At 44.1% G+C, this 16258-nt stretch overlaps 1 protein-coding gene across 6 annotated transcripts in view; it reads right to left on the bottom strand.

Moving 5' to 3' along the window:
* The window catches only part of LOC148026003 (uncharacterized), a 90930-nt gene extending 76769 nt beyond the window's left edge, over positions 1-14161 (bottom strand). For 2 of the 6 annotated variants that reach the window (XR_015693175.1, XM_087693240.1), the window contains exons 1-4: positions 13925-14161; positions 13405-13532; positions 13237-13299; positions 11884-12002 (exon numbers count right to left, since the gene is read on the bottom strand). Coding sequence is in view for 4 of the 6 variants with exons in the window: in XM_087693240.1 (XP_087549366.1) it covers positions 11884-12002; positions 13237-13299; positions 13405-13532; positions 13925-14157 (543 nt within the window). In the remaining 2 variants the exon portion in view is untranslated. Of the gene's footprint in view, positions 1-7970; positions 8056-11883; positions 12003-13157; positions 13300-13404; positions 13533-13924 lie in introns of those variants that run through there. The other 4 variants (XM_087693236.1, XM_087693238.1, XM_087693241.1 and 1 more) reach the window with 4 other exon arrangements.
* Positions 14162-16258: the final 2097 nt, after the last annotated feature.

The raw sequence follows: 16258 nt of genomic DNA, 5'->3' as shown, positions 1-16258 counted from the left end.
CGTGCAGCATTTCTCTCGATGCTATCATGGCGGTGACTTCTACCTTGCTCTTTGCTCTTCTAGCGGAGTGCTTCATCCACTTCATCTTCTTTCATTCCTTATGGTTCTTGGCACCATATGAAGACCGACATCAGGCTTCTCTTCCTTCTTCAGCATCTACGTCCAGGTTGAGAGGGGGTTCCTACCCTTCTTGGTATTCTACAGGCTTCGGCACTTTGTCTTCGGCATCGGCTTCTTCCCCCAGTTGTACCTTGCCCTTTGCATTGCATGATTTCATCATCTTTGTACTAGAGCGCTTGGGCAAGTGAACAATTTCCCCATGAGGGACACTGTCCAAGTGGCACCTACTGCATGAGCATCCTTCAGCATATAGCATACTTTGCATCTCATTGTGCAAAGCACCATTTACGCAAATCCAAAGCTATTTCCACCGGCGGTAGTTGTCACCACACCACCATCCTCCTTCATCACATGGATATCTCATCACCTATTTTTCCTCGTCATCAACACCCTGAGTGGATGGGTTAGCTTGTACTGTTTTGTGATATATTGGATGTACCCTCCCTACTCCCGTCTTTTGGGTCACTATTACTCAATCGGTCGCATCCCATAAAATTTACTTCACTTATTCAAAAAACAAAAAAAAAAAAGTTCCATGCGGTTCCATCTGCCTTTGTAGGGCTTGGTAGGCCATTGGGCAGCCAACGTGCACCCTTTGTCCAATGCCCTGTCCTCTGTGGGGTGACTACTTGGATTCCCTTGGTAAGATAACCATCGCCTCTACAATCTTGGTAGGCCACTGGGTAGCTGACGTGCACCCTTTGTCTGATGCCCTAGCTGCTTTGGGATGGAACGCCTTGGGGTCAATAAACATCACAGTGGTTGGTCTAACCTTTCGGCTCAGTTTTGGGCGTGAGAGGAGGTGTTGGGGTAAAATATGCATTACTTGCTGATTAGCCTCTTAAGCATCCCTAAAACACACTAAAAAATGCTCTTTTAAAGTAAAAACCCTAAAACGGGGAGCGGTTCAAGAGAGTTCAATGAAAACCCTAATTTTTGGGATGCCCTTCCACATCTATAAATAGACAAGCTGCCCCCATTCAGATTTATTCCGTCTATGCAGATTTCACACTCTCCAGGGCAGATTTCAGCCACCATCAATCTACCTCCACGTGGCTGTCCAGTCTTTGTGACTGCTGTCACCACTCCATCCAACCTTGCAATGCCCTGGCGCCTTCTTCTAGTTGTCGCCCACTGTCTGGCGCCATCCCTCCTACTGTGTTTGGCCATGTTCCTCATCGCCAACACCTCCCACCTTATCTATTCTCTACGTTTGCAGCTTCTCGCAGTTGGCGACAATTGGCAGCCCTCCTCTATCAAGCGACACTCTGTCTGCTGCATTTGCAGCCTTCTAGGGCCACCCTCTGCCCTCTACATCTTGTACAACTTGCATTTGGTTCTCCAGCAACCTCTGGGACCATCATTTTACAGTTTTCTCTCTCTTCACACTCCAAGTGGTGGTCACAAACTTGGGATCCGTCCGTCTCCGATTGGACATCACACTCCGATATTGCTCTACCCTTGAGCACACTGTACACTCTTACATTCATTTACAGCATTCATTCACTTCAGAGTAGTGTTCTCTCTCTCCCTTCTTCTATTTGTGTTTGAGTTTCCGTGTTTAAGTTTTGAGTTTTTGCGTTTAGGGTTTGAGTTTTTGAGTTTTGCGTTTAGGGTTTGAATTTTTCCCTTTGTGTCTGTGTCTGTCTCTTTGTGTTTCTGTCGTGGTCGTACACTCTGTGTCTCCTCAATGCAAACACTAGCAGTTTTCTTCACAATGAGTGTATTTGAAAACTATATAAGGAGGCACTTGTGGTGCTCTAGGTACCCTATTCCTTGAAAAGTTACTTATATCAAGAGTGCTCTTGTCAAAGTGCAGCAATACGGAAGCGTGGGACCAAGACTGAGAGAGAGTGAACACAGAGAGAAGAGAGAGAGAGAGGAGACAACGAAACGCAAAAAATCTGCAGTACAGAATGCTGTATAGAAATGCAGAAATATACACGGGTGCAGAGAGAATATCAGCATACGTCTCCACCTTGAGGACCTCGATCTCTGTCAGCCCGCGTGCTATTTATCACCAGCAGGCTATCTCTGTCAGATGCAAGTGGGCAAAGTTTATTGGAGGACTGCTATAAATAGCAGAAAAATACCACAAAAAGAATGGCCAGAATCATGTCAGCTGCATTTAATGCAGCTGAGTGCATAAAAACTGTCTGACTGCTGTTGTACACCTGTCCAACTGCTGCTGTACACCTGCCACATGGCAACTAGTCCGACTGCTGACATGGCTCCTGCGACTGCTTATGTGGCACTCTGGCCGTACTGCTCTGCAACACTGCTGTCCAGGGAATGATATCTCTAACAGATCTCACATCATCCTATTCTTTGTAGAGGCTTCTTGAAAGAGGCTTCTCGAATTTTTGTAGAGGCTTCTTGAAATAGGCTTCTCAAATCTTCGAAGAGGCTTCTTGAATCTTAATAAGAGATATTTGCCTTACTCTACTTCTTTTTGAAAATTTTCTTGCATAGAGTCCTTGCGACAAGCGATTTTTGTGAAGGGGGGCTTCCGTCTCGCCAAGCATTCCTGCGATGAGCAACTTTCACGAACTCCTGCACATATTCCGTGCGACAACACATTATGTGCAGAAGGACATAGACCATGAGGAAACTTTTGCTCCCACATCCCATATGAGTACAGTGAGATGTGTGATTGCTATGGCTGCAAATTATGGCTAGAAAGTACATCAATTGAACATTAAGATAGCATTCTTGAATGAGCATTTACATGAGGATGTTTCTGTGTCACAACCTCCACGGTTGTGATTAAAGGGAAAAAGCACATGTTATACAAGTTGCATAAAGCTCTTTATGGCCTCAAACAAGTCCTCACAAGGGGGCAGAGAAAATATCTGCATATGTCTCCGACTCGATGACCTCGATCTCCGTTAGCCCGAGCACAGTCTATCTCAGCTAACAAATCTTCAAGATTAGAATCTGAAATCACTGAAGAGTGAATGATAGTGTGCCACAGGAACCGGCTATAAATAGCCAAGAAATAATTAAAAAACAGCATCAGATCCGTTGCATTAAATGCAGTCGACAGCAGAAATATGGCCGACTGTGCAGTCCGACTGCACTGCTGACGTGGCAATGATGACATGGCATCTCCTCTGACGTACGGTGCTGACGTGGCACTGACTGTCCAAGAAATGACTGGCTAACACCCCCTCTCAGATCCTGGACGGGTGAAAAGACTGAGGGATCTGGAATGCTGCCGAAGAAGAGCCTGGGGAAGCGCCTTCATAAACAAATCTGCAAGATTATCCTCCGTCTTGCAATACTCCACATCAATGGTCCCATCCAGAAGCTTCTCCCAAATGAAGTGATACTAGATCTTAATGTGCTTTGTCCGAGCATGGAATACTAGATTCCGTACCAAGGCAATGCAACTCTCATTGTCGCACCACAGCAGAGTAGGACGAGTCTGGGGGCAGCTAAGCTCCTCCAACAATCTCTGAAGCCACACAACCTCACATGTGGTGGAAGACGTAGTCCAATACTCCACCTCAGTAGAAGAAGGGGCTACCGTGGGCTACTTCTTGCTACTCCAAGAGATAACACTTGTACCCAAGATAAAACAAAAGCATGTAGTAGACCGTCGGTGGTCCACATCGCTAGCCCAATCCGAGTCACTCCAACAAGAATCAAATCGGAAGCATATGTACCTATGGGATAAGAAATCCCTAAGTCAGAGGTCCCCCTCAAATACCGAAGAATCCTCAGGGCAGCCTGCCAATGCACTTGTTTGGGTTCCGTCATGAACCCTGCCAAAAGACCCACAGCAAAACAAAGATCAACACGAGTGTTGAGAAGCCAAATCAAGGATCCAATCAACTGACGGTAGCGTAAAGCATCCATCACGGGAGAGTCTGAGTGTGAAGTGGCCTTCAAATTCGGATCCATAGGAGTAGTAATGGGCCGACAAGTCTCCATCTCAAAAGTCACCAAGAGCTCCTGAATGTACCACTATTGAGAGATGAAAATCCCCCTCTGAGACTGATAAATCTTGTAACCCAAGAAGAAATGAAGAAGCCCCAAATCCGTCATCTCGAATGCCTGATGTAAAGCTATCTTGGTCTCTCGGACCTTCTGTGCATGATCCCTTGTCAAAATCAAATCATCAGTATACAACACAAACAACACACGACCAACCTCGAAAGTGTGCACATAAAGCTGCGGATCGGCCTTGGAGCACTGATATCCCAACTTCGACTGAAGAAACAAGTCAATCCTCTCGTTCCATGCACGCGGAGCCTGCTTGAGGCCATACAAGGCCTTCTTCAACCTGTAAACTTTCCCATCCGAGGATCCAAAGCCAGGAGACTGCTCAACATAGATCTCCTCCTGAAAGTCACCATTCAAAAAGGTCGACTTCACATCCAACTGATAAATAGGCCATCTTCTATGGCCAGCCAAGGCAAGAACAGCTCGAATAGTCGCCATACGAGCAGTGGGGGCAAAAGTATCATGGAAATCAATGCTTGGGCGCTGAGCAAAACCTTTAGCAACAAGGTGAGCCTTGTGCTTGTCCAAAGAACCATCGCTAAGGTACTTGGTCTTGAAGACCCACTTGACACCAATCACCTTTTTGTGAGAGGGACGAGGCACAAGAGACCAAGTGCCATTCCTCTCAATAGCCTCCATCGCGGCTTCCATGGCCTTCCGCCAATGATCAAACTACAAAGCCTCCTTCACTAAAGTGGGCTCTCAATCCTGCATAACACGGATCAGCAAACAATAGTTGGAGCAAACAAGCTCCGAAGAATGTGCCTAGTTCCTCCATGACCTCCACGGTCCATCCTCTGGTTCCCACTCCTCAGGGACCCCCTCGATCCCTGAATCTCGGAGGGTGTCACGGGCCCAACGAGGAGGAGGACAAACCTCTCCCCGAACCTCTCCCCGTCGCTCTCCATCTGCTGAAGACTCAGGAACATCCACCGGCAGAGGCTCCTCGGGGGTGGCCGGTGGAAGAGAAGACTCTGAATCCAAAGAAGAAACTCCATCAAGAGACTCTGGCTCCAAAGAAACTATCTCGGGAGCCCAACTCTCCCCTGGATCTCCAAGAACGAGGTGCTCCTCGCTCTCTGTAGCCAGTACTTCCACGAACCGTACATCTCGGCTCGTGTAGACATCCCACTTAACGGGATCAAACAAACGATAACCTTGGGATTGGGAGCTATAGCCAACAAAAACCTGTCGTCGGGAAGCCGCCTCGAACTTATCACACTGTGTCTTCGGAATGTGCACATAAGCGTCACACCCAAAGATCCTGAAATAAGAGACATCAGGCTTAGTCCCAAAGTAAGCCTCAAAAAGTATCATCATGTCAACGGCCGAAGTGGGAGATCGATTAAGGATGTGAATTGTGGTAGCCACTGCCTCGGTCCACAGAAACTGAGATGTCTGTCGGTGCTCCATCATGGTGCGTGCCATCTCGATCACACTTCGGTTCTTCCACTCCAAAATGCCATTCTCTTGGGAAGTATTGGTGTTAGATGAATGCCCCTATCTGCACAAAAACAAGCAAACTCGTTAGACATAAATTCACCTCCCTTGTCTGAACGCAAGGTCTTCAGTCGCCGGCCAAAACGGTTCTCCTCAAAAAGAAGCCAATCCTTGAAATGAGAGAAAGCCTCCAACTTCAAAGTCAAGAAATAGACCCAAGTCATCCTACTGTAGTCATCTACGATCAACATGAAGTACAATCTTCCCTTCAGGGACTCGGTCCTCATCGGGCCACAAAGATCCGTAGATACAAGCTCCATGGGTGAAGTAGACCTCCTAGAAGCTTTGTTGGGAATCGCATCCCGATGTAGTTTCCCACGAATGTAGGAGACACATGGCTGATAGCTCACCACTATGTCCGGCAAGCCTCAGACAAAGGACCCTCACGATGCCTTCTGAAGGTACTCGTAGTTCAAGTGGCCAAACCGAGCATGCCATAGCTCGAACTCTGTCTGAGAAGTAAGAAGAAGAGAAGTAAGAGCTGAAAAAGACTTCAATTTGTGGACTCCATTCTTCTCATACCCTGCAGAGAGAACCTTCCTCGATCCACGATCAAGGACTCGAACAGTATCACTGTCAAACTCCACCAAGAGGTAAAGAGCACAAATCTTATGAATTGAAAGTAAATGATACCCCAATCCTAGCACATGCAACACCTCAGAGGTATGGGTACCACCACATCCATCTGGAATAAGCTGCATCTCACCCCGCGCAGCAATAGACACAGAAGAGTTGTCTCCAATGAGAATCTGCCCATGCAAAGGTCGCAACACCAACGGAAGAAGGAGTCATGTGCCGTGAGGCACCACTGTTCACAATCCACTCTCGAGCCTGGGGAGCTGTCATCGCAACATCAGAAGTTGTCGGTGTAGAGTCCTCAATGACTGCTAAGTGTAGAAAAGCAGCTGATGAGGGTGCAGCCACCGCTCCAGAGTCCTTTGTGTCCTTCTTCTTGGTATCCTTCTTATCTTTGTCGGGGCAATCCTTCTTCCAATGACCAGTCTTACCACAAATATGGCAAGTTGATTCCTTCTCCTTGTCCTTCTTGGATTTGTTGTTCTCCTTCTTCTTCTTTTGGTCATTCCCCTTCTTCTAAGAGGCTTGACCAACTAATGCCTCTGATTTGGAAGCATTCTGTCCCTTCAATTGCTCCTCCTGGTCCAAGACCATAGGAACCAACTCTTCCCACCGAAGAGTCGACTCCTGCCTTGAAGCAATAAGAGCAAAATAAAAAGTACCGAATCGTGGCGACAACTGGGATAGTAAAGTGATCGCCATGTCTTCGGAGGAAATAGGCTTCCCTGCATTTTGAACTTGCATCTGAAGCTGCCAAAGCTTGTTAATGTGTTCCCCAAGCGAAAAAGACTTATTCACGGACAAAGTCCGCATCTGCACCTCCAAAGAAACCCTCTTCATCAGGGTCATCCGGTTATATATCTGGTCGAGCTCCAGTCATATCTCACGAGCCACCGTCAAATGCTCGATATGAGCTATCGTGGCTGTGGTGCAAGACGAAAACAAAAAAGATTGAATCCTAGCATTCAATTTGTCCCAATAAGATTGGGCCTTGGTCAACTCCGCACGAGCATTGGAAGAGAGTTTGAACTCATCTCTCACGGAGGGCCTGTTAATCTCCTCCATCACTAGTTCCGCCAAATCATAAGACTCTAAAATGGCCAACATCATCACCCGCCAAATGCGGTAATTGTCACCATCAAGCTTTTGATCCGTTGGAAGATCCGGTAGGACAGGCATCTTCCTGTCCATGATCGCCTGGAACTCCAAATCAGTCTCTGTAGACATGTTAACCTGCAATACCTGCACAAACGCAAAAAACAGCCCCCTCTGACTATGAAAACGCACTCTTCTAGGATTGATTCCTCCGCTGCCCAAACCGTCTTCACCCGCCAAAGGCGATGAAAATGTAAAATCTGCAATGGAAGGCCTTAAACGCAGCCTTCCTCTCCTTCGAACAGCAATAACCTGCAGCAAATTCACCGATTAGACTCCTTTCCCGCATGCCCACGCTCGCTTCAGCCTTGATCCGATGTGCAACCCTCCCACTCGCCCCCGAAACCTGGAAAAGCAACCTTGTGTCACGCTGAAATCTCCTCTTCAGATAGGTTCAGCCCTCAGTCAGTCCATCTTTACCGCTCTGACACCATGTCAAAGTGCAGCGATGTGGAAGAGTAGGACAAAGACTGAGAGAGAGTGAACACAGAGAGGAGAGAGAGAGAGAGAGAGAGAGAGAGAGAGAGAAGGAGATAGTGTAAACACAGAAAATCTGCGGTGTAGTATGCTGTATAAGAGTGCAGAAATACACAAGGGGGCAGAGAAAATACCTGTGTATGTCTCCGACTTGATGACCTCAATCTCCATCAGCCCAAGCACAGTCTGTCTCAGCCAACAGATCTTCAAAATCAGAATCTGAAATCACTGAAGAGCGAATGATAAAGTGTGCCACAGGAACCGGCTATAAATAGCCAAGAAATAATTTAAAAACAGCATCAGGTCCACTGCATTAAATGCAGCCGACAGCAGAAATTTGGCCGACTGTGCAGTCCGACTGCACTGCTGACGTGGCAATGATGACATGGCACCTCCTCTGACATACGGTGCTGATGTGGCACTGACTGTCCAGGTAATGACTGGCTAACACACCTAGTGTCTTAGGAACGTAAAGTAGTGACACTAGGCTCTAGAGTAAACAAACCTAACTCTAGTTCATTGGTGAAAGGCTGGTTAGGTCAACCTATGACCTAAACTAAAGTTGCACTTTCACTCTATGTTTCAGTTTAGCAAGTACACTGTACTACTCTTTTGCTTCAGCCCACTCACTATCACTATCTCGTTTCTCTCTCCTCCCTAGCTGATTCTGATTTCTCACAAATTTCTCTTCCATCATCTTGCTTTTTATCTTTATCCTCCTTCACTCACCTTTGTACCTTTGTTTCCATTAGGCAAGATTTGAATAGTCCAACTAAATCTACCTCTATGTCAAAAAAGATGGGGGTGATTATAGGAGATACTTGCTATGTCTAATTTGGGACTGCTTTAATATTATTTGGAAATTCCATATATAAGATAACAAGGGTATTGGTCTTTTGGGGGCTAAATACAGTCAAAAATTGCTTACACCTTTTGAATTCCAGGATTGCAAATTCGTCAACACTCCAATGGAGCCAATATCAAAATGTATTTGCATGATATCAGTGATTATTTCATGTCACTACCTATAGTCAGGCTGTTGGTGTTAGTAGGCATGTTATTCTGTCTTCTTCCATTTACATCTCCTGCTTGTGAGCCTCGGTCTTAGTCAAATGATGACTTTGGGAGCTTTGTCAATGTCACGATCTGTCAGTTTATTTTCATTCAGCCTTCTCCATTTCAGGCACAATAGGTGGAGGTTAGGATTTCTTCTCCATTTTAGCTTGTTCACCTGCACTGACCACTTAGTGGAGTGCATTGCTATTTTAGCCAAGTGGGTAGCTCGGAGCATCTGTCTTCGTCATGGACGGCCTGTTTTAGTGCCATCTTTTAGCATTACAATAGGTCGGTCTGTTCTTGGCTCCATTGCCTATTTAGAAACTGTCCCTGTCCATGCCTCCTCACATTCCCTGATCATCATTCCAGCCATCATCATTCTCACTCATCTTCCTCGGTGATATCTTCTACCATCAGTCCGGCACCCTTACTGATGCACCTCCACAACATGCAGGGGTTGATTGTGTGCAGCCTTCTATTAGTGTCTTCAGATCAGTGTTTCTTCTGTTTTTACGTGTTTCATCTCAGATCCTCTTCTCTCCATGTTCATGTTCCATTGTGCACTCTCGCATGGTATCATCATAAAAGAAAGCATCCAGAACCATCTACTGCAGCATTTTCCATCCAATCTATTGCATATTTGTACCTTACAACCAGTTGACCTGTTTTGAACCCTTTTCTGCCTGTCAACAGTCCCCCAACCAGTTGGTAACATCATTTTGAAGGCATTCACCTAACAACAGGAAATTTTCATCATTTAGCAGATTTCTTTCATCATTCTACAGGTTTCCTCCCCAAAATGCAGCTTTCACCAGACCTCCCTCATCAAAAATGCAAGCTATCACAGATTCCCAACAGTTGTTTCATCCATCCATCAGGTCGCCTTCATCCAACAGGGCCAGCAGGCCTCCCTCATCAAAACCGCAAGCTATCATAGATTCCCAACAGTCGTTTCCTCTATCCAAAAGGTCACCCTCATCCAATAGGGCCAGCTAACATCATAGGTGGAGACTAGGGCTGCTTCTTCATTTCCTCCACCAATCTGTTTTAGCCTATTTACACTATGCACTGATCACTTATTGGAGTTACAAGTGTATTCCTATTTTAGCCACGTAGGCAGCTGGCAACATTTGTCTTCATCTTGGTTGACCTGTTTTAGGTCCTATCTTTTGGCATTGCAGCAGGTCAGTCTGTTCTTGGCTCCATTCCTAATAATCCATGCCTTCCTCTGATTTTTTGCCACCAGTTCAGCACCCTCACTGACACTCTGCAATGTGCAGGGTCTAATTGTGTGCAGCCTTGTATTCAATGTTTCCAGATCAGTGTTCCTTTGTTCTTTTGTGTTTCATCTCTGCTCATCTCCGTGTTCCTGCTTCCAGCACATTTTCACAGTTGGATGCCTTGTATATTCATGTAACAGGCAGCCAGATATTCAGTATGCAATTTCCAATTTGAGCAGATCTATGCACAGCCCAAAGTATACACATTGGCAAGTTGTAAACTGTGTTTCATTACTTGCAAGGTACTCTCTCTTTGGCTTACTCTATCCAACAAGGTGACTTCAAGCTACATGCTTTTAGTGATTCAAATTGAGCTGATGATGTCGATGCACGTCAATCAATCATGGTAATCTTTTCTTTATTGGACATGCACGCATTTCTTGGTTGAGCAAGAAATAATCCACTATCACCACATTGTCATCTGTGGTTGAATGTATATCACAGAGGCATTTGTTGGATGATGTACACATTTTAGTTGAAGAGCAAACTCTTATGCACACTGACCATCAATGTGGTATTGTAGTAGCACTGTAGCACAAAACCTTGTGTTTCATGCCCACATGAAACACATTGACATTCACCATGATTTTGTTACAGAACAGCTTCATGCAAGGGATATCAACTTGGTCTATTGCCCTGCTAGTCACAACGAGGCGATATATTATTGTTCATAATACTTGTTCACATGAGGGATTCTCAATACAGCTTCATTTTCTTGCTTCTCTACTTTTTTGTGCACCCATTTTGCAACATGGTTGAGAGGGGTACCATATCATTTACTGCTCAGTCCATTGCTAGTATGCCCTTTTACCCCTCAGCCCCTTGCATGTATGCCCTTTGTAGCCCCTCATCTCATTCAGGCTCTTATTCCCCTTGTGACACTGAGAAGTGTGTTCAGTTAGTATGTCTAGCTCCATATTGTGGGCATCATCAGGGTGTTTGCACCCTGGTCTAGGGCAATTTGCACCATAAGTCTGGGTGTCCATTTTCCTTGCATTTCAGGCATCACTACTTATGCCACATGGCCCACTTACTAAGGTCCACCATTTCCCTAATAGCAAGTCGGCCAATTTCTCATCTTTTGCCTCCTTATTGGCCCACATACTTGTACATACTTCAGTTCTCACTTCAGTATTGGCCTGAGATCACAGTCTGGGAGCCTTGTTTCACTCTCTTGCCTTCATTCTTTCTTGTTGTCCACCCACCTCTAGGCCTCTGCTTCCATCAGGCAGCATATACATAGGCAAAAGCTGAGAAATTGGCCAACTTGCAATCAAAGGAGACTTTGTCTACAAAGGTGAGGGACTAGGTTCCCCTCTCAAAGGACCTGGAGGTAGATGGTACACCTCTTGAGCCTGAATATCTGCCTGTGAGACTCAAAATGTAATCCACTAAAATATTGCCTGATTTCAAGTCCTCCAAAAGGGGAGGAAACCTGCTATGTCCTGGGAAAAAAAATGTGGAAAGGAAACATACATACGTAAATACGTGTGTGTGTGTGTGTGCACGCACGAGGGGGGGGGGGGGGGGGGGGGGGGGGGGGTAGAGAGAGAGAGAAGCAACAAGAAGGACGACAGTGACAACATGAGAAGCGAGTGCTAAGGCTGCCGCTTTTTTGAGAGAAAGTGAGACACACACAGACAGACAGACACAGCATGAGTGAGTGAGAGTGAGAGCATGAAAACAAAGTGAAAAAAAGATAGAAGCTTACTGGTGTAACATTGAGGATGGGAGGGGACATAAATGGATATAAATATGTTTCCCATATCAAATGTCCATCATTAATGTTCCATGCCCTCAAAATGTTCCCTCCTGAAAGAGTAATGGCATCTGAATGAAAAAAAAAAAAAAAAAAAACGGTAACACAATTTAGGAGCACAAGAAGAAAAAAATCAGAGCAAATACTCAACTAGTGCAAAGTGAAATAAGTGTGTCTCACAAGCCAATAAGTCATGACTCACCATAATAATGGCACATAAAAAATACCTAAAATCACTACAATGTCTAGCCCACTAAGCCACATGCCCAAACTCACTCATGAGCTAACAAAACTACTAACAATAGAGTCCCACCCGTACCCTCCTCGAGACAAGAATATCTATCATGGGGTGGTCTAAGACATGGAATCCACTAACGGAGGTACTCTTCTTCGGTGGCAAGCAATGATGTCTCAAAATCTCTTGAAGGTTAGAGTGTTGGGCACGGTGACGGGGTGGTGGGCATTGTACTCTACAGAGTGTGGCTGCCCTGGTCTATTGTGACCCCTCTAACTCAACGATGGTGTGGTGACACTACTGTAGTAGTAGCACCAAGTAAGCTAGCACTGAAAAAAATCTATAAGAACCTGCTGGCTCACTGCCTCTACCTCTCCGACTCCTCAAAAACTTCTCTCTATGTATTCAGAGCTCCGATAAGATCCTCATAGTACATCACCCTAAGGAGAGACCCAAACCCCTGTTGAAAAAGGCAATGAAATCTCTCTCTGATCTCATAAGATGTAGTACATCTACAAATGAATTGCTCCTCAGACTCAACCTCTTGGTGGCATAACTAGCAAACGTGTGCATCCGCAAACATGCATATACCATCCTACCTCAATTCTGAGCTAGTGTGATGATGTCTCTATCTCTCCAATAGAATACATATCAATTGAAGCTTGAAAGGCCATAATGTATTTTTCCATTTGCACTACTATTACTACATCCTAAATGTTGTATGCCCACAAAATTCCCCACCTTCAAACATGCACTATTGGGGTACACACGCATTCCATCCATGTAAAATGCCCATTTTTGCACTTGTGCGGATAGCACGTAATCTGTCATCACTTGGTTGCTATCGAGGTGCAACTCTCATCCCCAACCCTTGGTTCACACTTGGGCACAACCTATAGATTGCATTAATAACCAGTAGCATGACAATAATTAAGCATTTTCATCAAAGCCTTGGGTCATATGAACTCTTGCTAAGTGGAGGTTGACAAACCTGCAAATATACTCGAGCCTGACCCAAAATTTCCATGGAGGATATTCATGATCAAGTTTCATATGGCGTTTGTACTTACATTTTCCATAAACAATGTCAAGACCTTCGATCTTGTCAAAATCTCCTAGCACATGTCTCCAAACTGTTAGGAAAGACAGTATCATGTGAGTACTAATTCCATTATGGAGGTTATCTACCTTTCCAATACACTTCAGCCCAAATAACATCATATTTTGTAAGCACGCACAGATTTCTCCATTGCGGACATTAAGAGAGGCAACCACGTTCTGCTCTGTAGTCACTATAACTTGCTTCTTTCCCTTTGAAGATGTGTGAAACACGGCATATTTTACTCTGCCAATGTATCTTTTATGCCTGAAGCAGAAAATCACCAAATCAATTGGATGTACATCAATCTAATAATAATACACTACCCCCTTCAAATTCCAAGCCAACCAAAAAAGGTGAAACGGTCAAGCATTTAGCGGCATAGCAGTGTATTCCTATTCCAGACCATTGACACTCAGCCGTCATGAAGTGCAATGATAAAATTAAAACACACCAGCTTTTCTGGTGTGCAACCATCGCGTTGAATTGCAACATAGACACACAAGCACAAACAAACAAACAAACAACACCTCAGCTATCACATAAGGACTGCTGCACCGAGTGGATAGAGTAGCTGTAGGACACAGCACAGAGAGTATGTACGCGAAACAAACAACAGCTGTTAGAATTCTCACAAATAAATAAAGAAAGGAAGATACCAGTCCCACACGCCCACTTCGTCTTCAAACAAAGCAAAGATGGCGGTCGAGCTCCCCAGCAAGATCACGAGCAGTGTCAGAAAGGCAGCCATTAGTTGAGGTTGTCTCTCTGTGCTTGTGTTTGAGAGAGAGAGAGAGAGAGAGTCTGTGTGTGTGTGTGTGTGAGGGAGCGATGTCAAGAAGAATATTTTCGTAGGATTATGGATGATAATTACAAACAAACGTCTAAACATTGATTTCAGATTCGTCTTAATGCAACAGCAGTTGGTTCGTTATTATGCTGCTGATTTTTATAGGCTGCTCCTAGTTATACTACGAGTTTTTATATTTGGACACGAATCTAATGTACCTCAAATTTGTCAATAGGGTCATGGTGTAGTGATTTGGGTGTGTGTTGAGTTACACGGGTGTATGAGTTCAAACCTCTCGCATCTTATCTCCAAAAGGCATAATAAAATATATGTTCATATCTAATGGAACTGCTCATCTTTCAAAGTTTCAAGATAGGTATTATGAATTTAAAAATAACCATAATAAGAGGGGGGAATAATAATGGAGGAGAAGTGATCTAATAAAAATTCATTGTTTTAATTTTAAACAAAAAGCTTGTGAAGGGTTAAAAGAAGAAAAATGATGACTAAAGGGATAACATGATAAAGATCATGTCACCAAATTGAGCACCATCATGATTCCTAAATCAGATTCAATTCAAATTCAGAAAGAGGAAAAGAACAAATCAAATCCATCCTTTTGAGGAAGTCAAGTGCTTTATGTGGCCAAAGTAGGAGAAAAGAGAGGAATTGAACTCATCAAACTATCCATAACTCCCTCTTAAAAGTAATGGAAGACTAATTTTGGAATGGATTAGCACAAGATAGATTGAGAAGGCATTGAATAACAAGATAAGTTGAGAAGGCATTGAACTCTCATAGACTTCCAATTCACTCAACTCAACTCGTAGTCAGGTAGGCAAGAGGGGGGAGTTGCCTTTAAAACCACAAGTAGGCCCCTCCATGGCTAGTCATTTCGAAAGAAGGAATAGGCTTTTTCCTAATTCACCAAAATAACTCTCCTATACTAAGATGATGCTCAAATACTTCCCTAATACCCCACAAGCAGGGATGTGACCATGAACCTCATTGGATCTAATCATTCCCTTCCGTCTATTTCATCCCCAATCTTTTGTCAACTAGATACTATTTCCAACCCCTGTCTCCTTACCCTTCATGTGAATTGATCCAACAATACCTATAGTCGTCTAATTCTTTCTTTCTCATCGTCAAATCCACCACTATCTGTAGCCAATTTGAGGGGTAAATGGAAAGTCCAATGAATTATTTCTTGTCGTCAAATACATGAGACATAAACCGACAATAGTTGAATGTTTAAAAATCAATATTGTTCCGTTACAGTGATTGTGCTAGCTTTAAATCAAGTTAGGAAATTGTTTACGAAGGATTAGTTACTTGCAAAGAAATGTTTTCATGAGGAAAAGAAGGCTATTGAATTAGAGCAAACTTGTTGCTTTAGATTTGATTTTCCTCTAAATGGATTTTTGTACATATCAATATGAAGGGTGGTTTTAACTATCCCTAGATCCCTCACTAGGCTTCCCCCCACCAAAAACTAGTCTCCATCCTAAGTGCTAGGACCTGTGCTAGTAAGACAATAAGTCTCTCCATAGGTGTAGTTTCTATTCTCAAGATGCATGGGGAGACGAGTGGGGCTCTGGTATTGATGTCCATGGTGTGCTAAGAAGAGATAAGCAACTTGCAAATCTAATGGAGTTCTAAAGGCCCTCAATCTAGCTAGGGCCAAAGTATGGGTGGGATTACCTTGGATTATGGCTAGGATGGTTGATACCCTAAATAAAATGTATGTTTTTAAATTGAAATAGAGAAATACTTTCAAAGGTCTGCCTACCTTGGTTTTGTGTTAGTGCCCTTAATATATGTAAAGGAATAATATTTTAAAAATATAATTAAGAAAAATACTTTCTTAACTAAATCTAAATGTGTTAGGGCTTGCTTTGAAAACTAAAGATGATTTAGGTGTGTGCATAGGAAGCGAGGTGGGTGATTTTCTCAATAAAAGCACCCTATAAATGGGTGGACCTGATTAGTTATGTGGATTCTCAAGACAAGGGCCAATCTCATTGACTTACTTAGGGTTGTGCCTTGAACCTGGCCTGCTCACCAATTTAAGGCACTAATGTGAGATTATGTGTTATAAGCAAAGGGGATAGTGTTCTACGCCCTCTTATCTATCACTCTCTTTGAATTAAGTGAGAACTAAGTGTGGTGTGGGCCAGCTTCTAATCCAACTTGCGAAGTG

The sequence above is a fragment of the Lygodium microphyllum genome, chromosome 14 (assembly GCF_053477565.2).
Source record: "Lygodium microphyllum isolate KBCC chromosome 14, Lygodium_microphyllum_v1.1.10, whole genome shotgun sequence".
Lineage (NCBI taxonomy): Eukaryota > Viridiplantae > Streptophyta > Polypodiopsida > Schizaeales > Lygodiaceae > Lygodium > Lygodium microphyllum.
The sequence above is the reverse complement of the archived record's forward strand: the minus strand, read 5'-3'. Positions and strand labels throughout refer to the sequence as shown.